This window comes from Sinohyriopsis cumingii, chromosome 12, assembly GCF_028554795.1.
Source record: "Sinohyriopsis cumingii isolate HCF-2022 chromosome 12, ASM2855479v2, whole genome shotgun sequence".
NCBI classification, from domain to species: Eukaryota; Metazoa; Mollusca; class Bivalvia; order Unionida; family Unionidae; genus Sinohyriopsis; species Sinohyriopsis cumingii.
In genome coordinates, this window is record NC_142972.1 from 80,557,839 (window position 1) to 80,579,852 (window position 22,014).

The following is a 22,014-nucleotide window of genomic DNA, read 5'->3' on the forward strand; positions in this document are numbered from 1 at the left end:
ACTTGATACTTCACAAGTAAAATTGAATTTATTGTATACAGTTCTGAAATGTTGCACCATCTTAAGACTTGAAATAATAATGGAGGTAATGTAGCTACTTTCCACCAAAATTTTCTTGGATTAAGTCCTGATAAAAATTCCATGGTTCCATCTGGATTATTCAGCATCCTTCACTACAGAATTGAGTGAAATATATAATAACCAATGTTAGCTTGATCATAACCAATCAACCATTGATTTGAACCAGAATTATTTTTATATTATGTTCTTAGACAGTATCATTTGGTGATGGCCAAGTTCTTTATATCCCATAAAGTCACAAGGCTTACTTGTGTATTAGTCAGTTGGCAATATTAATGGTTTAGGAAAAAACAACAATAGACTTTATTACCTGGAAGCAGTTACACAAATATTGTACTTTAGAAAAAGTTATATTTTTAAAAAAGGAGACTTTAATTGTTTTATATTTGAATTTGGAAAATTGTCACTGAACACTTGGTTGTTTGACTTTTTTGACAAATCTTTGATTATTATGATAAATTATCACACCACAACTGCTGAGGCATTCTGGGCAAGTTTTTAAGTTGTTAGAATATATTCAGCAATTAGTGTAAAATAAATACCATTTTAACATTTTTTCATTTATTTCAGTGGAGTGAGCTCTTTGCTGTTCCAGTGTGCTGTTTCACAAGCTAATAGAGACATCATGGTGACCTACATCAGTCCACGACCGTTTTCTAGGATGCCTCTATCTGTCCATGGAATGCCATGTCCATCTGCAGCCTCCTCCCTCAAGACCCTGACATTTCAGTAGGCATGCTTTATGTTAAAAATATAAAAATTTGACAGTGGAATTATTTTGTAGAGTAAATAAACCTCAATAACATTGTTGAAAGTGTTGGTCTCACATCACCCATGTCTGACTGTGACAAGAGTTTCTCATTTCTATTAATTCTGAATAAACCTTCTCAAACCAATCATTAGTGTGCCCAAGTGTGCCTTGGAAGGTTGACCCCCCATAATCTTTAAGTGAGCCAGTTGCATATTTTTCTTCAAAACACAGCCACCTATTGATCGATTTTTTCATGCATATTCATGAGAAATGAGGAAATCGTATCGCAAAGGACCATGGGTAAAAAGGTATTAAGCAGAGTCATGACTAATGACAAAACATAGTCCTTATCTAACCTGCTGATACAGGCCACTTAAATCAATATTCAAAGGATGGAATGGTGGGGAGGACTATTTTTTTTATCAAGAACCTTACACCAATTTTTCTTAGCCTCTCAGATCTTTGACCCACATGCTTCAGAGTATTAAACATAGGTGTACATCATATTGCCTTTATTTTCACTATATCCTATCTCAGAAAGATTATTTAAAATTGTAGTCAAAGTGGTATCAACACACATCACATATGTACCAGGAAAACCATTGTGTATTATGTCACTGCCTTTTTGCATGTGAATATGGATACATCGTAGTGTTACAGTAGATTCAGAATAAAGCAAGATTCGTTATTCAGAAAAGAGCTTAGAGAAAATCAATTTAAAATAGTTATATTGTTAGTAAAATACTGATGCTGGAATTACATTGCAACTTATGGCAGTAGTTCTGCTCATTCTTCAGCAAAACTATGTAGTTTCAAACTCCATAATGAATCAAATCTTTTTATATATAAGTTATCTAGGTTCCATTACTATCGTTGATCAAATATACTAATGAGTTTGATCAACTACTGATTAATGTTCAATACTTTAATTATGCTGCATGTACTTGCAGTGTTCTCACTGTTCAATAGGTCATATGAAATAAGTTAACACACAACTGTGACTGCTAGCTCTTATGCAAGCAGGATTGTGGCACTCTTTTTGCTTATTTTATTCTACAACCTACTCAGTTTGATACAGAAGATTTGATTTTCAAACTTGCTTCTTCATAATAAATCAAATTCTGAAACTAACTGTGACTTCTGGCTCTTATGCAGGCGCTCCTTTTGCTCTTTGTTCTACAAATTTTGCTGGATTTGATACAGAAGATATGATATGATAACATGATAATACAATGCATGTCAAATTTTAATTGTAAGAGTGCATCCAACACTTTCACAAATTGGAAACCAGTTGGTACTGAATGAGGTTCTCATGGAAATGCTTATGAGTGTCACTGTGATGGTTGATTTACAAATTTCACATTATGATTGAAGCAGGAATATCAGGTTTATGATAATTACATTGAAGACAAATTAAAAGATAAAACTTACACATAAATTTTACTTTATTTTATAAGTGTTGACATTAGTAGGAGCTGCTAACATTTAATTTATTGAAATTTCATCTTATATTGTTATTTACAGTGTACTGAGAGTTTTTTTTTAAAAAGAAAATTAATCAAGATAATTTGTTGAAAGTTGCATATTCATAATGTTGATTCAAAATTTCAAATTATTCACGAACTACTGTTTTCACCTACAAATTTCACCCTTAAAGTGAATGACATATCATGGTTTCATTTACCAATTTTGTCTGTGATTTTAATTTCATTAAACAAAGAAACATGCTTATATTTGTTGCATTTACTCTAAGAAATATTTGGATTTATACCTGCTTGCACATTATCAGCAGGTCATGGAGTCGTGCCTTTGCAATGGGACAGTATACTTGGTGTATGCAACATGTGTTTTCCGATTAAATTTATTCATACTTATGTACTTTTTACAGGTTGCTCTTGTCCTTGTAATAGACAGGGATTTCATAGGTCATCTCGTTTCCTATTTGAACAATTAGATATATTTCTTGAAGCACTTGTTTCTTCTTCTCTCTTTCATTACAGAGATATCAGTCAAGTGCAAGAAGTGCAGATGCTTCTCAATTCATTGGGGACAATTATTTGATTTGCAATCCTTGCACAAAATGCTCTTGTTTTCACCCATGTAATGTGTCCTATGCGGCAGAAGATGCTTGGAACAGTGTCTTGATAATGAAATTTAAGAGCTACTAGAAAAAGGCATGCTCCAAATCTTCTGAACTGGAAGCGTTAAACAAACATTCAGAGTTGGAATTGTTGACCAGTTTCTTGGTAGACATCCAGTTGCTTTTCCTACACAACAGTTGAATATACCTAAGCCAGAGCACAAAGTGACAATCTCTTCAGATCCAGTTGAAACCAGAACAGGCAATTCCACTCGAGCTATATTGGAATACTACAGCAAGATCTGATATCTAGATTGTTGATGAGTGAGTTAGATAAAACTAGGACCATTTTAACCCAGTTTGGGCATATATCCCTATTCTTGCCCACACATGGACTTAGGAACCTTAGAGCTGTGTATGTGATATTAACTTCCATCTTTGCCAGCATAAATTGACCTGGCACCCATGTGGCTGAGTAGTCTAAAGCACTCACTGTTACGGATCACTGCCATCTCACCTCTGTCTACATGGGTTTGAATCTCAGGCTCGGCTAACGTGGGTATGTGAGAAAGCTTGCCAGTAGCTTCTCGTGAGTCGATGGTTCTTCCCAGGGTTTTCCAGGTTCTTCCTCCACCAGTTATACTGGCCGCCATGTATAGCCTATCTTGTGTTGAAAAATGGCATTAAACCCTACAACAACAACAACAACAATATTCTGTCCTGCAGGTTATATATCATTCACTACATACCATTGTAACTGCCAACCAACAGGTCCAGGTGTCCAGGCAATCAATGTACTGTTTTGGCAGTCATGAATCTGCCATTCTAAACTGGCAAATGCACTTTTCTTGACAGTTCATACAGCAACATAATCCTATGCCTGCAAACCACCCAGGTCAGCTGACCAGCTGGACCAACCATATTCACAACACAACTACAAGGCAAGCTTGCATCACATTTGGAGCCATCCTGCCATGTCCAACAGACTCTGCCAGACCAGCATTCACCATTCAGATCTTACTCTATGCTGCACATCTTGGCCAGTTCTGCTAGAAAATCTATTAGGTAGAACCTTATTTTAAGACATTCATTGTCATCACTGCTGTACAGAATGCTATCCAGGATGAGAACAACTCTACAATGAAGGGTCCACATGGACTAGCCTAAATATTCCAATCCAACTATGGAAGGATGAAATTTTGTTTTTAGGTGGCAGTAAATATGCAGAATTTTCCTCTGTCAGAGTGTCCTTTTCTACTAAAAGCCATACTGCTACAAGGTCATGGCCTTTGTGTTCTTTAATGTTGATGATGAACATCTATCCTTCATATTTTTACCATGACCATCAAAGACTGTAATAATTTTGGATAGAGCTTGCAAGCCTAATAATTTGAGGGCCTTCGTTTTGGTGAGTCATGTCTGTAACTTTCTGCACACTGATACAAATCACATTCAGATGATTTTCATTCAAATGTACCTAGCCTTGGCAGGGATGATAGTGCCATAAACCTGCCTGTTCCACTCTGTTATATAGTGTACAGACAAATATTTAATGCCATATCAAATTTGACCAGGAATGTTATGTTGACTTCCTTCTTTCTTGTAGTGGTTTCATGTAGTTGTCTAGGTTTGGAAGCTAGAAGTGCCCATATCTGGGTATTGGTATGCTATTACCAAGGTAGTCAATAGGACCAGTCACCATACGATGTTGAAAGCGTTAATGGCCATAAACTCAACATGATCAGAAGAGATGTTTATCTGAATCTTTTCTGAAACCCCACCTTGTAGCAACTCTGTGCTTCCTCCCCTTTGTTTCCCCCCTTCCATCTGAGAGTCAGATTGAGGAGGTGCTAAAGCACTTGGTACAATAGTTGCTCCTTTAGCTCTCTGTGTAAGCCTCCATATCTGTATGATCACATCAGGGTGTATACAAGAGAAGGGACGATCATTGACAGAAAGACCACAGGGATAATTCTCGGTAACAACAGCAACCTTTTCATGGCCAGGTGAGCTATAGGCAACCATCTGGCCCTAGCTTCTGCAGGCAGGCTGTGAGATTTAAACTTCATGCAGTTCAGCTCAGTCATATTAATGGCACTGCCTGATTTCTAAAAACAGGTGACCAGTACAGTTGAAAGGCAATCAACAAATGACCATCCACTCTCTCCCTCTCCGCTGTTAACATGTCAACAGAGGTGAAGCTGCAGAACCCAGTGTTCCCCCTTAGAATATCTATTGCAGCCTTTAGAGTCTCTTACTGCTTAAGGTAGGAAAGCAGGATATAACCCAGTAAGTACTGACTGCTTGGCTAAAGGGGGCTATTAAATCGGTATACTCTGAACTCTCACAAGATAATGAAGATTTTTGCTCATAAATAAGGACAGTTTCATGTTTGATATAACGTGGCCGCACATAGAAGAGCTGAATCATGTTGGACCACTGATAATTGTATAGTACTAATATTATTACCTTTGGACATGGGTACTAATGTGTTCCTATATCAATGGAGCAGGTGGGTGTGATTCATACCTGGGCATTTTTATTTCTATTTTACCTCATGTTTATGACAATGCATACATACTATTACAGGCAGAAGTTTCCTTACTTTATTCCACCTAAAAACAAATCCAAGGTCATATCTAACATAACTTTAAGTGTCATTTAAAGCAGTTGAAACATAATAGGTCACTATTTTGAATAAAGCATCTGATTTGATATACATGATACACAGAAAGGAAAAGCGCAGTATAATATAGGCATTTTGTAAAAAGAGACAAAATCTTTAGGTAACTTGGACCATAGTTTTATTCCTTCATTACCAACTATAAGATCATTTCAAAGGCTCCCACATCCTTGCAACTTTTGCCTTCATTACAACTATAAGACCATTTCAGTCTCACATGACCTTGCATCTTTTGTGTATTTATCCAGGAATTTTTTTAATGTAAGGTAGTAGCCAAGTGCAGTATCCTACAGGGATCACCCTTTCAAGTGTATAAATGAATAATCTTCGAATGTGCTAACTTCATGCTAGGGGAAGTTGATCCTTTCAATATAGCGGTCATCATGTTTCTTCAGGAGGATGTGGGTACAGGTTGGATGCTCAAACATCATCTCCTTCCTCCATCCAGCTATCTATTATTCTGCTGTTGATGTGCTCGGGCAATGTATTTGATGGAGAAAGGAAATTGTTTAGCAATATTTTTCCTAAATGCTTATTATATCACATTACTATCAGACCCTCCTTCATTCTCCACAAATGAGAGCATCCTGTTAAAGGTGTCACACAGGCTTGAGCTGATAACAAGGGTAGTTAATGTGTAAGAGTTTTCTCTTATTGATGTGCTATACATCCAGAAAGAACAATTTTGGTATTTCAGGGAAGGCTGGTTTCATAGTTAGTAGAGACTAATTTCTTAATATTGATGTGGCTGGGTAGGTATTTTCAGAGAAACATAATCTGCTAAAAAAAAATTGTATCCTGAAAATCGTGAAACTATGAATTGATGGTCACATCAACATGTGGTTTTCACATAAAGACTTCTTATGAGGTCTAGTTGGTACGAACTGAAAATGGTGCCAGTCTGACATCCAAATATGTCTGCATTGATAGTTCATCTTGAAACTTGTTATTTGGCTCCACTTAAATGGAAGGTCATACTGACATAGGGTTTTTGCCAGAAAACTTCTTATAATGTCTAGTTGGTCCAAACGAAATGAAAATTGTTGCCTCACAGACATCCAATATGGCCATCTTTGCAGCGAACATAAAAATCTTGTTATTACTACACCTTCAGTATTGATGGTCATATCAAAATAGGTCTTTCACTAACAGACTTCCCATGGTATCTAGTCAGTCCTCAATGAAGATGGTGCCTTGCATGCAAGCAGTAAATCTGCCACAGTGAACATGTTGAAAATTTTGTCATAATTCTTCTGAATGGTTGGCATTTTCACCAAAAGTCTTCTAATAGTGTCTGGTTAGTTCTCATTGAAAATGGTGCTGGTCTCACATCCAGTATGGCCACCATAATTGCTAATTTGAAAATCTTGCATTCGAGCATATCAGCAGTTAGAAAGAAGAAATAGTGTTATATTGAATAGCTCAAACATTTCTCATTGAACAGTAGCACATCATTCTCTTTTGAGGGACTCTTGCACTTTAAAATCATAAGTCCCAAACACTGTAAGGTACTGCTATTGTTGGACTGTAGAATTAGGAAACTGCATGCCTTTCATATCTAGCACTGTTATCCTCCCTCGAGACCCAAAGCAGAAAACCTCTAAATGTCTTCTCCAAAATCACAAAAAATAGAATTTAACTAAACATAAAACATCCCCCCATGAAAACCTTTCAAATTTTTACAAATGATGGCAATCTGCCATCAAGTTTTATCACTATTATGGAAATCTGAATAGCCTTTAAATAACTTTTTCTCATAAAGCACCTCAAAGACTTTGATCAGATTTGACAGGCATATGCAGTCAACAGCTGTTCTATTCAGTCTGGTTGTTCTTAATAAAATGGTGCTGCTCTGGCATTCAGAATGGCTTCTAAAAAATCCTCTTCACTGCATGATCATATCAACATGGGGCTTTCAGTGGAAATGCTGAGTCGTCCAGTATGGTTGCTACAGTAACCATCTTGAAAACGTCGTTGTTGCTTCTTTTGTTGATTGAAGGGTCATATCAGCATGGGGTTTTCATAGCAATGCTTCTAGTAATGTCTAGTTGGTTGTAAATGAAAATGGTACTGATCTGATCCACAGTATGGCCACCTTTAAAATTGTATTATTGCTACTTCTTTTAGATGGCTGGTCATAGATGGAAATAGTGCAAATTGGATATCTAGTATGGCCACCTGGCAGCCTTCTTGAAAATTTTGAAACTTCTCCAAAATGGAGAGGTATATCAAGAAAAAGGATTTAACCAGAAGTGTCTATTTGGTTGTAGTTTAAAATGGTGCTGATTGTTGGTACTTCTCTAAAATGAAAAGTCATTTTAATGTATGGTTCTCAACAGAAGACTTACTGTGGTGTCTCGCTGGTCCTGAATAAAAATGATGCACACTGACATGGTGACCATCTTGAAAATATTATCTCTATTACTCCCAAATGGATGGTTATATCAACATAGGGTTTTCACCAGAAAACCTTTCATGATAATTTTGGTCCTTAATGAAAGTGAGGTCAATCATGCGTTCAGTATGGCTGCCACTACAGTTGTCTTTAAAATCTGTGACTACCTCCTCTGAATGGACCTCCTCTGAATGGATGGTCATATTGACATGGGGTATTCACCAGAAGAAGTCTATTAATGATGACTACTTGGTCCTAAATGACAGTGGTGTCAGTCTGACTTCTAATATGTCCACCACAGCTGCTAATTTGAAATTCTTGTTATTGCTGTAGAATGGCTGGAATGGTTTTAATGCTCAGCAGTTAAGAGGAATAAAGTGGTCATATCTTGAGTTTCTTGGGATTCTTTTTAATCTGTAGAGTGTGAGACCTTTCCATGGATTACCATTTTTGGACTTGGGCATTTTTTGACAGAATCGTATTAGGACAGTGAAGCAAAACCACTACAGGCAGGAAAATTAAATATAGTGGGCTTGTATTTATATAAAGATGACCTGATTTTTAGGGAATGTCAATAATTTTGTCAATTTTGTAAAATTAATTTTGAACATTTTGACAAACACCTTGTTAGCATAATCAAGTAAAAACCACTTGGAGTTAACAAATTAAATGTAAACATGCTTATCTGTATTCATATGTAAATGATATGCTTAAATTTTTATTTTTATTTTTTTCTAAATTTTGGGGAATTTTTTTTGGTATGCCTTTCTTTCAGTGAATGCATATATATTTTCCAAATACAAATCTAGTTCTTCTTTTTGCCAATTCTTCCACAGGTATCTTAGCAGCACTGATGAGTTGGTGAAGTTTTGCAGCAATGTCCACATGAGGGTACTTCATCCACAAGTTCTGATCGTTGATGACATGCAGTACTATATAGAACAATCCAAGGTATATCAATATTTATGGTGTAAGCACACCTGTAAAACTAATGTGTTTTCTTTTGGACAAGTACCACAATTATGACAATAAAGTTCTATATATACAGTCAATGAAGTCCTATATATATGGACAATGAAGTCCTATATATATATGGACAATGAAGTCCTATATATACAGACAATAAAGTCCTATATATATGGACAATGAAGTCCTATATATACAGACAATAAAGTCCTATATATACAGACAATAAAGTCCTATACATACAGACAATACAGTCCTATATATACAGACAATGAAGTCCTATATATACAGACAATAAAGTCATATATATATATATATATATATATATATATATATATATATATCAATAAAGTCCTATATATACGGACAATGAAATCCTATATATACATCCTATATATACAGACAATAAAGTTCCATATATATGGACAATAAAGTTCTATATATACAGACAATGAAGTCATATATATATATATATATATATATATATATATATATATATATATATATATATATATATATATATATATATATATACACAATGAAGTCCTGTATATACACAGACAAAACGTTTGATGTTATTTCTCTATTTATGATGTGGTCACATAGTCTCTCTCTTGAAATTTTTTAAAATGTGTTTTCATAGCATGGTTATATGAGTTTTTGGAAGCCTTGAAAGTGCTTGAATTGTAAAATGATGAAATCAAAACTTAAAGTCCTTAAAAATAAATGTTTTTGTTAGAACGTGCTGAAAAGTGCTTGAATTTATAACAGAGACTCGTATTAAATGGATGGTCTTTCATACCTTGGAGAACACTTTGCTTGTTGTTTCGTGTTTTACTTAAATGCTGTTAGAGCTTTCACATCTATGATTATGGAGAACATGTAGAATGCAAAATAATTCGTTTATCAGGTGTTGTATTCCTCCTTCAAATATGTAGCCTGGTCACATTAATGTTAGGAATATAAAAAATACCACCTTCCGAATCCAGCCCTCCCAAAACTGAAAATTCATCTTTCTGTCTATAATATTTATATAGATAAAGGGAAATAACTCTTGCCTGTTACCTCCCCTTGCCACCTACAGGTTGTGCTAATTTCAGCTTTCACTGTGTGAATTAACAACATCATTCACATCGCCTCCCTATATCAACTGGATATTTGTGATCGTTTCATTCCCTCCTTTGAGGATTTTATTATTTGTGGATGTATTCAGGATAATGCTACAGGTGGTGTACATTATTGTTTTGAATTTTGACCATAATTATATGAATTATTTTCACCTATCTAGACTTAGTTTCTGTGTTTTCTGGTTGCATTAGTCTACGTTGTTTTAGAATGTGTTGAAGTTTGTGTTTGCGCATACTATTTATCACCATAGGTATAGTGTGTACGTGTGATTTAGATTTGTAACTTAGCTATCTACAGTTTTAGTGATATTGCTTCAATGTCTGCATTGTCGCAGGTGTGTCAGTTAATAGTGATGTCTAGCACTGGGGTATCATGCCACTGACATCTAGCATCATGTCCCACCCAGTCACATTATCCTGACACCAAGCCGACCAATCCGAACACTAAGCTCTACATGCTGAGCGTCAAGCAAGGCAGCTGTTAGTACCATTTTTATTAGTCTTTGGTATGACTAGGCAGGGGCTTGAACATGCGAACTCCCACATCTGATGCATAAACTCAAACCACTTAGGCTACTGGAGCAGTCCACCGCTGATGTAACAGGTGTCTCTGACATTTTTAATGCAGTTAATTATGCATTTTTATTTCTTTCTTGCTTTGTCATTTGAGAATCAATAATAATTACATATGCTAAATATGAATCATGTCTTGCATATACAAAGTGTACGTAGTCAACCACATGCAGCATGCTCACCAGTTGGAGAATAAATGGTCAACAGTTCTAAGGAAAACAGCAAGAAACAGGGAGTGACATGGGAAATCAAAGTAGTGAAAGTATGGATGTTTTGAACATAGAAAATCAAAGGACTAAGAGTAGTGATGTTTTTGTCATTGTGGTCAAGGACATTATTACATCTGGAGAACTTCTATTGTTTTGGGTAGTTTCCACCCAGTTCTATGCAGCCCAATTGTTGTAATTCCACCTGCATGTCCAAACATGGCCTTCAGGCCTGTAAGTCGGGGAGCATATACTTTTGATGCTATATCAGCTACTTTCAAGCAGTCCAGCTCTTGATCATACATTGACCATATGGTTTCTGTACCATATGATCCAATGACTCGTCAGGTAGCGCCATGGAATGTTCACATTGCCAGGGATCAGATTGATAGAACTGTCTGTCTGCCCAAGACTAGCATTACTCCAGTAGTGAACTACCATCCTTACACCTGACACTCGTACTAGATGTTTTGATTTAGACTAGCCATCTGTACCAGTTTGATGACTACATCCTGTGGATATGGCTAGCCATTTATTCATGGCTTACCCTCTTGGACAGTACAGTGGCAGTCTTAAAGTCAAAGGCCACACCTTGTCTATGCCTTTGTGACTGTACTATCTGGATATCGATCTTGATTCCATCCAGGACAGCCCACACACTGAGTGGGGGATGAACCTGATGATGGTTCATACTCATATCCCACCACAGAGTAGCCCAAGTATAGCCTTAAGGGGGCCGTAGAGGAATTTATGGGGTGTTGTAGAACTCAGAATGTCCGCCACCCCACTTTTGTACACCAGTGTGCAGGGAAAGACCTCAGTTGGTTTTGACCAAAGGGAAGTTTCCCCAGAGTGAGAAAAAAAAAATGCTGAGTCGGTCAGCCATGATCATTGACCCAGTCAATTCCAAAAGCCTTCATTTTTCTAAGAGTCAGCATCAAGTGTTCTTAGCCATCTCACTGGTATAAGGCCAATTTTGACACCTTTTAAGATCTCCTGGTGTTAGACAAGAACTATGCTGGCAATCAGTTTGTGTTCACCTGTTTCTGTGGTGGATAAAGTCATTCTGCACACCATGTCTCTTCATTGTTGGACTTTGCATCTCTGGTGATTTTATTCTGACTTGCACATCCTGGCCTGACCCTGTGAACCTCCCTTTGGATAACCCTTGCTGTTTGGTGGCAAGACAGAGGAATTGTGGAGTTAGGCAATCCAAGAACTGCCTCTCCCTCTCTCAGTGCAGCAACCATCACATTATACATCATCTTTCATTCATCCTCAATGATATGATGAAAGGAGAAAAGGGATCATTTGCTGTTCAACCTAAATGTCATCTGCAATCTCAATCTTATGCATGAAGACAATCTGCTTTCAGTTTCAGAGGCAGTCTTATCAAGGTGATAGGAAACAAAGTTCTTTACCGTTTCACCTCTGTTCTCTCACTGTTGACTTTTATTTCCAATTAACTGCAGATCTCTCACTGTTGACTTTTATTTCCAATTAACTGCAGACAATTATCTGGTAGGTGTCCAGCTCATGTTTGATTTTTCAAACAGCTTTGGATCGGTCTCTTTCTGCCGAACAAGTAGGTGATCCAAATTGTCTCAGATGGACTTCTGTTCTTACTTTGCCATTCCTGAGGGTAGTGTTGTCAGATTTGCTAAGAACACATTTTTGTAGCAAGATATATTGATGCTTATAGAGAAGTGGGTGGTGAAGATTGTTTGGAATTTATTCTCCAGATTTTTCCTCCAAGCCTTTCCTGTGAAGATGGCTTATGGCATTCAAGATGGAAATGGCAAGATCAGTCCACCTCTTCATCTGAATTTGGCTTGATCTGACTGATGCATATTTCAGGTTCCTGTCCATCCTTACAGACAGAAATTTCAGCAGTTTACTTACTGAAGAAATTGCTATCAGTTTTGTGCTCACACTGGTTAGAACATCGTTACTGGGCCTTTATTAACCTACTACACTACATCATATTCCCTGTTTCATATTTATCCTCCAGAAACAATTAGTTCCATTCTAGTCCAAGAAAAGAATGATCTTGTTTCCCTTTTACATCATCTAGGTTTTTTGATCAGTTGGGAAGTCCCATCTTTGTCCATCCCATCAGTTCATCCATATAGGTATTAATTGTATCACTCAACTCAGCTTGGTATGTCTTTCCCATCTTTTCCCTTTGATATCCTCACAGAATCCATTTTCAGCACAAAATAAATCACAACCAGAGAGTTTCTGCAACTTCTCGCATAATTCTATGCAGCGGCAGATGTTATCCCACTGGGTTGCCTCTAAATGCACCCTTTTCAGATGACCTTGCTATCTCAGTGGTGTCTCTTTTCCATGACACATCATTACAGTGTAATGAGTTAGTATCATTCTTGGAACAGTGATGCATCTAAAGTTTACTCATGACAGGAATACCTCTCAAACAGCTGTCAGTGTGTACAAATGCAAGCAATCCATCTGATACTGGACTGCAACACTCTCAAGGACACAGGTCTCCACATCTGTCTCTTGGAGACGAAAGCTGTCATTAAGGCCTTTCATTATGGAGTGTATGGAGTGACCATCTTCAGATGGAGATGGAGCTCATCATGTCAGACAACTAGGCTGTGGTGAAATACTGCCTCAGATAGGACATTATCAAATCACCTTAACTCTACATTCTGGTCTGGGCATTCTGTTGTTGGTGCACATAAGGCAACATTGATATCCAGATCATATTCCAAACAGACTCAGTTTTAGCTAACTCTCTGTCAAGGAGGGAACAGATTCTCCATACATTGTGTGTCTCTATCCATTGGTCTTTCATCATATTTGCCAGCTATGTAGACATCAGATGTTTGATTCTTTTGCAACCAGGTGGAATCACAAACTGTTTACCTTCATTTCCCCAATACTGGATCATGAGGCTTGGCAACAAGGCAACATTAATATCCAGTTCATACATATCCCAGTGGGCTCAGTCTTGGCTGATTATCTGGCAACCCAGGCTCAGTCTTGGCTGATCGTCTGGCAACCCAGGCTCAGTTTTGGCTGATTGTCTGGCAACCCAGGCTCAGTTTTGGCTGATTATCTGGTAAAGAGGGAACAAATTTGCCATACAGAGTGGTCTCTCTATCCATGGGCCTTTCATCAGATTTGCCAGCTATGGAGGCATATGATCATTAATTTTTTACAACTAGGTGGAATCACAAAATATCCACTTACATTTTTCAATAACCATATCATGTGGCTTTAGTCTGGAGATGCTCTGTTTCAGTTGGGAGGATCTGTGGCCCATTTGTCTACCTACCCCAACTATCTTATTTCCTAAGATTATACAGGAATTGAGGGGCCAGAAGTGCAAAATTATATTGATTGCCCCTCTTTGCTGGGACAAATCCTGGATCAGTGATCTTCTCAATATAATGGTCAGAATATCCAGGAAGATCCTGTCAGGGCCAAATCTTTTCATACACCCTTAAACCCATGTTAGATGACCTTCTGCATTAAAGGTTTTTGAAGGGAAATGGCACCTTTTCAGCAACTGGTGCAAAGACAAAACATCATTTTTGTGAGTGCTGCTATCCCCACAAGTACAGTCAAACCCACTTATCTTGACCTTTGTTATCTCAAGAATCCTTGTATGTCAAGTGTTTTGGACCAGTCCCAAAAAAATCTTTTGTTATTCTAATTTTTCCCCACTTACCTTGACCCCTGTTAGGTTGATAACCCTGTTATGTCTAGCACAAGTTTCAGTCCATAGTAACTTGTGGACCCGCTTAATTTGATGAAATGCAACTTATAATGTCCATCTCTGAGAAATTTTAGAAGAAATGATCCTGTGTTTCCACTATTACTAGTACTGGCAAGGATGGAAAAAGTTGGTACAAGAGCAGGTTTTACCTGTGTAAAGAAAGCTTTGACCATCAACAAAAAGGATTGTTTTTCACATACAATATTGGTCAGTTACATTTTTCTGCTAGTCAACACTAAAAAAAAAATACTTTTAAAAGAAGTATGGTCCTACATGTACATGTACATGTACTTAAATTGGCCTGGATTTTGGACAGCATGAGAAAATTATTGTCTTGCTGAGGCTACGAACGGGAGGAGGCTATTCACAGGGAAATGAATAACTTTCATCCACTAAAAGACCTACAATCTTATTTTGTCTGCAACCAGGCATGACTGAATTATTATTTTTATTGTGCATTAGAAATGCCATTTGTTTTTAGAAACAAAACTTCTCATTTTTGGTACTTCAGATGCATACTCATTGTTCTGCAGTAGATTTGTGAACGAAGCCCTGATATCTCTGGACCCAGTTATGTCAGCAATTTTTTGACACCACCCGACATAATCAAGATAACCAGGTTTGACTGTAGCTGACATTTTTCTTTGCCTTTTCGAGGAGAAATGTTTGACTCTGATTGCCATTTAGGGCATGTCCCATTATCATGGTACGGAGGACCTTGGTGATAACAAAGACCTCTCTTACGTGTTGTCCAACCTTTCCTTCATTAGGCCTTAATCACTTAAATTGTTTTGCTCAGTGAAATCTTTCCTGGATTCTGACTTGGTTGAATTCAAACAAATTTGAGCCTTTAGCTGAGGCTCCTTTCATACAAAACCTTTTTCTTGATAGCATTTGCATCCACCATCCACCTTCAATTTCGATCAGATCTCTCTGTGGTCCTTATGATGCAGACTAGTGTCTTTGTCAGGAATTGGTTGCCATCAGTGGGCATTCAAAATGTCATCATACGACCTCTCTCCAGTATTGACACAACTGAAGAGTACATTTGCTCAGACTTTATCTGAAGCGGTCATTTCATGGAGCACATTGACACCTCTTTCTCGCAGTTGAACCTGGGAAAGAGGACATGGCCATTGGTTGGCATGTTCAATCTACCTTCTCTAGTTTTATCTACGAGACTTGGCTCCTTAATGACAAATTCAGGATCTGGTAGAGGCAGCTGTACTTCTGGTTACCAGATCCAATTGACACTAGCACAACCTCCAGCGAGCACCTTGCACAGCTTTCATTGGATTTGCCTGAAAATTTTATGTGGTATAAATTGTTCATTATTTCTTCTATTCAGCTGTAAACCATGTTGCCTCCAGTTGTGCTGCTCATAATTAGGAGAGTGGGTTTACCGTCATATGGGGAATTCAATATTTCCACCTCAGAGGTTACCTGGGGTATAGGCTGGTTGCTCAGCATTCCTTATGCCTATTACCTTTTATACTAAGAGAATATATTCTAAGGAAAAAGCCATGTTTTAGTCGGTTATGTTTCTGCCAAGTAATTACCTGATCAGATTACTTTAATACCCACACATCCTTCCTGCCATGTCTATTACTCAGTGTTCCGCTCAGCTTAAAACTATTGTCACCCATAGATGGCAAAGGAAGGTACAGGCAAGAGTCATTGCCTGTCCATCTATTAGCACAAGTTTTCACTACTCAGAGAATTGCTGTGAAACTGTTCACACACTTTCATCACAGGGTACAGTGAAAATGGAGCTTCTCAGACATCCAGACATTTTGAAAATCTTGTTATCACTACTTCTTCTGGGTAGATTTTAACTGAAAGACTTCTTATTATATATGTTCCTAAGTAAAAAATTGTGCCAATCTGACATCCAGTATGGCTGCCATAGGAATAGTTTTGAAAATCCTGATTGGAAAATGATTATGGCATAGGGTTGCAACACATCAGCCATCTTGAAAATCATGGTTTTCCAACTCTGCTCTAATAGATAGTCATATCAGCATCGAATTTTCATCAAAAAAGTTTGTCCCAAATGAAAATGGTGTTTATCTGACATGTCGCATTTTGTTATTGCTATTCCTCCTGAACAGAAAGTCATAAACATGAAGTATTCACTGGAAGACTTCTTAGGGTATCTGGTTGGTCTTAAATAAAAAATGTGCCAATCTGATATCCACGATCTTGTAAAATGTTATTGCTACTTTTCCTAAAAGGAAAGTAAAATCAACATTTGGTTTTTACCATAAGACATTTTCTCATGTCTAGTTGGAACTAAATTAAAATGATGACAGCCAGACATCCAGTATGGCCACCATGGCTGCCTTCTTGAAAATCTTGTTATTGCTACTCTTAAATGGAAGTTATATCAGTATGGGGTTTTCACCAGAAGACTAACTATGAAATATTTTATTCTTAAATGAAAATGGTGCTTTGCAGACATCCAGTAAGGTTGCTGCAATGAATATTGAAAATCAAACTGGATCACTAATTCTCCTGAATGGATTGTCATATCAACACTCATTACCAAAGAAGCATAAAATAATTTCATTGACTGATAGACATTTAGATTAGCTTGGGCACCAGTCAAAAGCACATGATCAAAAATGTAAGAAGACGAAATCTTTTGCATAAGCAGCAATGCATTTATTTCCACAATGTTGCAGAGGGAGGAAATGAAATTAACTCAAATGCCCCACAAAAGCTCTAGAAGGGAATGGTTACTCAGGCATAAGGAATTTGAATCCTGGAATGGAAGGATCACAACAACAGAGGCTGATAATGATTGCAGGCATTTTGGGCCATGGATCGGTAATAAATATTCACTTTTCCAGCTTTATATACTTTGGATCCATCATTGTCAGGTCAAACTGGTTGGTGGTTCTTCCAGGACTCTTCCTATATCAGATATCCTGGATGACATGTATAGCCTATTATGTGCTGAAAAATGGATTAAACCCACAAATCCAAACCAAACTGAATCGTCTTTGTGAAGTTGATGCATGTTTTGCACACTGTACAAATACTGTTATACCTTAAATGAAGTTTCAAAAGTTGATGGATCATGATAAATATTTCACCTTTATCTTAAGAGTTGGTCACTGTGGCCTATTTTCCATGCTCTACTGGCTTAAAATATGTGTTTATATTTATTTCTCAAGTTCTTTTCATGGTAGAACCATCAATCCAGTTGATTGTATTCACCTCTGATAGTACCGCACCCTTGCCACAAAAGAAAGTCACTGTGATCTACATTTAAAATTTTACTGGCTTATGTTAAGTACTTGCATTTAGCTTATGATCACATGATTTTTATCAGCTGTTTCATACTAGAATCATAAAACTTGGTGAGAGGATGCATCTTTATGAGTACTACACCTGCATCTTGAAAGTAGGTCAACCCATATTATGCATTTCACCAGCTTTGATTTACTTTGATGTTTGTACTGCTGATGGCTTGATCATTAAACTAGATGATTGTATACAGCTCTCTTGCACCAAAAAAGGTCAGTGTGAACTGTTTCACATTTTACCTCTTATGTTAAGTGTTTGCATTTAGCAAACATTTTGACATGCCATGTACATGAAACTCGATAATCGAATGCATCTCTGTTACTACAACTCTCTTGAAACTGGAGAAGGTCATTGTAACCTACATTTTATGCTTTACTAACCTGGGTTAAGTACTCATGCTTGTGAGAGGCTTCCTTGCTTGACATCCTAGCCTAATTCAAAGGCCCTTTCTAACCAATGCATTTTAAGTAGGAATAAATATGCTTATTCAGTGATAAACTTTCCGTTATTTTGACTATATATTGTATATTGTGATATTTCACCCTTGGGAGGTTTACTGTGTATTTTACATTTGAATGAGTATTGTATTTAGATGAGTGGACTAAACATGCTGCATCTTTTTCATGCCTGGCCCCACATGTAGTGGCTAATCAAGGTAGTTATTGATGCATAACTCTATGCTTCGTGTTGTCACCCCAAGGTTGCTCAAAGCCTGTGACTTTTCACCCTGTAGCATTTGGCTGTCAGAGGTGGTCAATGATAATAGCTTGGTAATCAGAATTTAAGATCAGTGTTTTTTTAAAAAATAATGCAAAAACAAAATTAATATCTGGATTGTATGAAGTAATTATGGTACCTCTACTTTGACCGAAAAGAATGTATTTTTTATTGTTGTATGCCATGTGCACCCAGTCACAGTAGGTAGGTGGTTTGGTGGGTGGGTTGTTGGTTGGGTGGGTGAGTAGCTAGTTTTGCAGTATGTCAACACAATACTGGCTAGATAATACTAATTCATTGTTACAATTTTAAGTTCTGAAATCATTTAAAGTTTAAATGCAAAGATAAAAGATTGCCAGAAAGAATCTTTATTGAGAATAGGAGGACATAATCAGTTTAGTCTGAACTTATGTTCTGCATGATAATGTTTATGTTAACTACATGGGACTACAGTGTAGTTAAAGTAAAGACAAGCTATGTATTAGTTATTTAAAATTTGGTTTTTGTACATGAACACAATTTTTGATCAGCAATGGGCCACACTTCTCCATTCAAGGAATGTACCCTGCACCAGTACTAATAATATAAACAACTTTAAATCACTGCTTATCAAAAGGTCTGAAGAGAATTTGATATAACAACAATTTGATAGACAACATACTCACATGAATGTACTTAAAGTTGATACAGATGAAACCAATATGACATGAAATATGGCTACCACTACTAAAAATAGAGAAATCTTTAAAGAACAACTTTGCAAAACTGCAGAACAGAATTTGACCAGATTGGACACAAAACATCCCGGCATAAAGACCTTTTAATTTGCAGTAATGCTTCCAATTTGCCATATTTTAAATAAACATGTTGATTTCAGGTTGAAAAGGTCAAAAGTCACTTGATTTTCCTTCCATCTCCAGTTTTGACTTTTGTTTGACTTAGATTTGTCTAGGATCGTTTGCACATTTTTAAAATTGATTTATTTCTTAAATACTTTCAGGGTCAAGGACAAGAAGCAGCAGCAGTCAGACTGTGTGCACTTCTTCTTGATACAGTCCACTTTATACATAAGAAAAAGTATGTACCAGTCTGTGCTCATCCTTTTTCATCATTAATTGAAATATAATGAGATGATACCTATTCATGTAATTTCTTCTACAGAAAATTAGCAAAGCGTTTTTTTAATGGATGAATATAATTAAAACAGTGAATTGTAAATATGCTCTGAATCACTTTGAATTCATTGGTAGCAAATTTTGTGGTTTTTGTGGGCAAGCTAGAAAATGAAATTAAAGTCACAACAAAATATAAACCAAGCTGGTAATCAGAGCAAAGATCTGAATCAATGAAGGTGGCCTGGGTGATTGCTCAGTTTTATAAATCAGAGAACATTGGAGCCCTACTTACTATAAGATAAGAAGTCCTTTATTTCCCCATCTCTCCCTTATTATAAGACTGTGCATTATAACATGGTTCCTGTTATAAATAGTGTGTATCAGCATTTAATGGCATATCAGTACAACAATGAAAAAAATATAAAGATGAAGAATTACATAAGTTTAGGAGGATAAACCCTTCCAAATAACGTAAGCATGAAGTACAAAGATATACTGTATAAAACGTATAGATTTCAGAATTCTATGAAAGGCATATAAAATAAAATATAATGGATAAACATGTTATAAGGTAGGATAGGATAATGGATCTCATTTCATCAAGTGATTGTAAAATTTATATTACTTGTACTTCATGAGAAGGCAGTCATACTACAAGGTAGTATATACTCTATGGCTCCCATGGACAACATTATAATGAGGTAGTACTTTATCAGGTACTTCATTATAAGGCAGTTTCATTAAGGCATTACACTGTGTGGTTCACATTTTGTGCATCATAATAAAGGAACACTGCATCAAAGACAATACAAGAAATTACAGTGGGTCTGAAGAAATACTGCCAATTGTTCATGGTTACTGCATCTAAAATCAATGATACCAACCCAACATGGCAAACGAATGACTTTGTCAGTCATTTGCAAGCACATTTTTGTGTTTCATGCTTATTCACTTTATGTAAATTTTAGTTTTGTTGATTACATTGATATATATATATATAGACGCACACACACACACAATAAGAATTGATTAGCAGTACAGTAAAACCTGTTATGAGAGACCGCCCCTTCTGCCAACCAAAAGCGGTCTCTCAAGACAGGAGGTCTCTCATAAGAGGTGTGTGAAAATGGACTGGTTTTCAGGGTCAATAGTTAGCATTGTTGAAAAATAAATAATACCCATACTCACTGTACATGCATCATATCCTTTATTCATGAATCTTGTTAAATATTGCATGCATTCCTCTCAAAATATCTTTATATAATAAAGATATACATCTATCAAACAACGAGAATAAAATTTATATTTCAACATCACATTAATATGTACAAAAAATGAACAGTTAGATATGATGTATATATCTTATTTTATACACTTATTCACTTGTTTTTTTAAAAGAAATCCATTATACTTCTTTGTTGACGTGTTTTACTCAGCTATTTGGTCTGAACATGTATCTCAATTATTGCCTTTTCCGGAATCAACTTTCCACTTACTGGTATGTTTTTACTCCTTGCAACACAAAACCACTCCCATACTCGCTCGTTCAGATCTCCGTAAACTGTCCGTCGTGCCATGGCATATTTCCTCTGTGCTTGTGCACCTTTCTGCCATTCGTTTCTAATGGACTTCTTGTCTTTGATTACATTTTGAACTTGCGTTTTACCGACGCTTAAGCTAACTGCTATTTTGCGAGTGGTCTCGCCTTTTTCATTTCTTTCAATGACATTAATCCTTTCTTCCAGTGTTAAAATGTTTCTTTTTTTCAGCGGAGATTCTGCCGTTGTTATTAGTGTTGACGTTATAAAGACTATCGGTTTTGATCCGGTTTTGGGGAATTGTGGAATAAATATATATTATGTACCAATGAATGAAACCAAAAGACATAATTAACTCATCAAGAAACAATACATTTATTCTGAGACGGTTTAAATCAACAGCGTTATAGCTCGATAAACAAATGTTCCGACCATCTGCACCCACGTAAACAGATTGTGGCTTGGTGAAACACTAACAAAAGAAATAAAAAATAATTTAAAAAAAATCTGGAAATGATTCTCACTTACTAGTATTAAAGACAATGAGCTCATTCGCCCTCCAGGCATTATGGATTAACTGGAAAGCAAACGACGTACTCAAACCAACACTGAAGCCCTTTCAAACGATTTCTCACTTGGACATAAGGACTACCGGCGTTTTGTGAGTTTTCATAAAGATAAAGAAAAAATACAAACCTCTAAATTGACTGCGTATATCCATC

At 36.6% G+C, this 22,014-nt stretch overlaps 1 protein-coding gene across 11 annotated transcripts in view; it reads left to right on the top strand.

Moving 5' to 3' along the window:
* Positions 1 to 22,014, top strand: part of LOC149786821 (ATPase SWSAP1-like) — a 113,188-nt gene that overhangs the window by 81,673 nt on the left and 9,501 nt on the right. For all 11 annotated transcript variants that reach the window (XM_089977335.1, XM_089977336.1, XM_089977334.1 and 8 more), the window contains 3 exons: positions 652 to 810; positions 8,827 to 8,941; positions 19,640 to 19,716. In XM_089977335.1, coding sequence (XP_089833461.1) covers positions 652 to 810; positions 8,827 to 8,941; positions 19,640 to 19,716 — 351 coding nt within the window. The remainder of the gene's footprint in view (positions 1 to 651; positions 811 to 8,826; positions 8,942 to 19,639; positions 19,717 to 22,014) is intronic.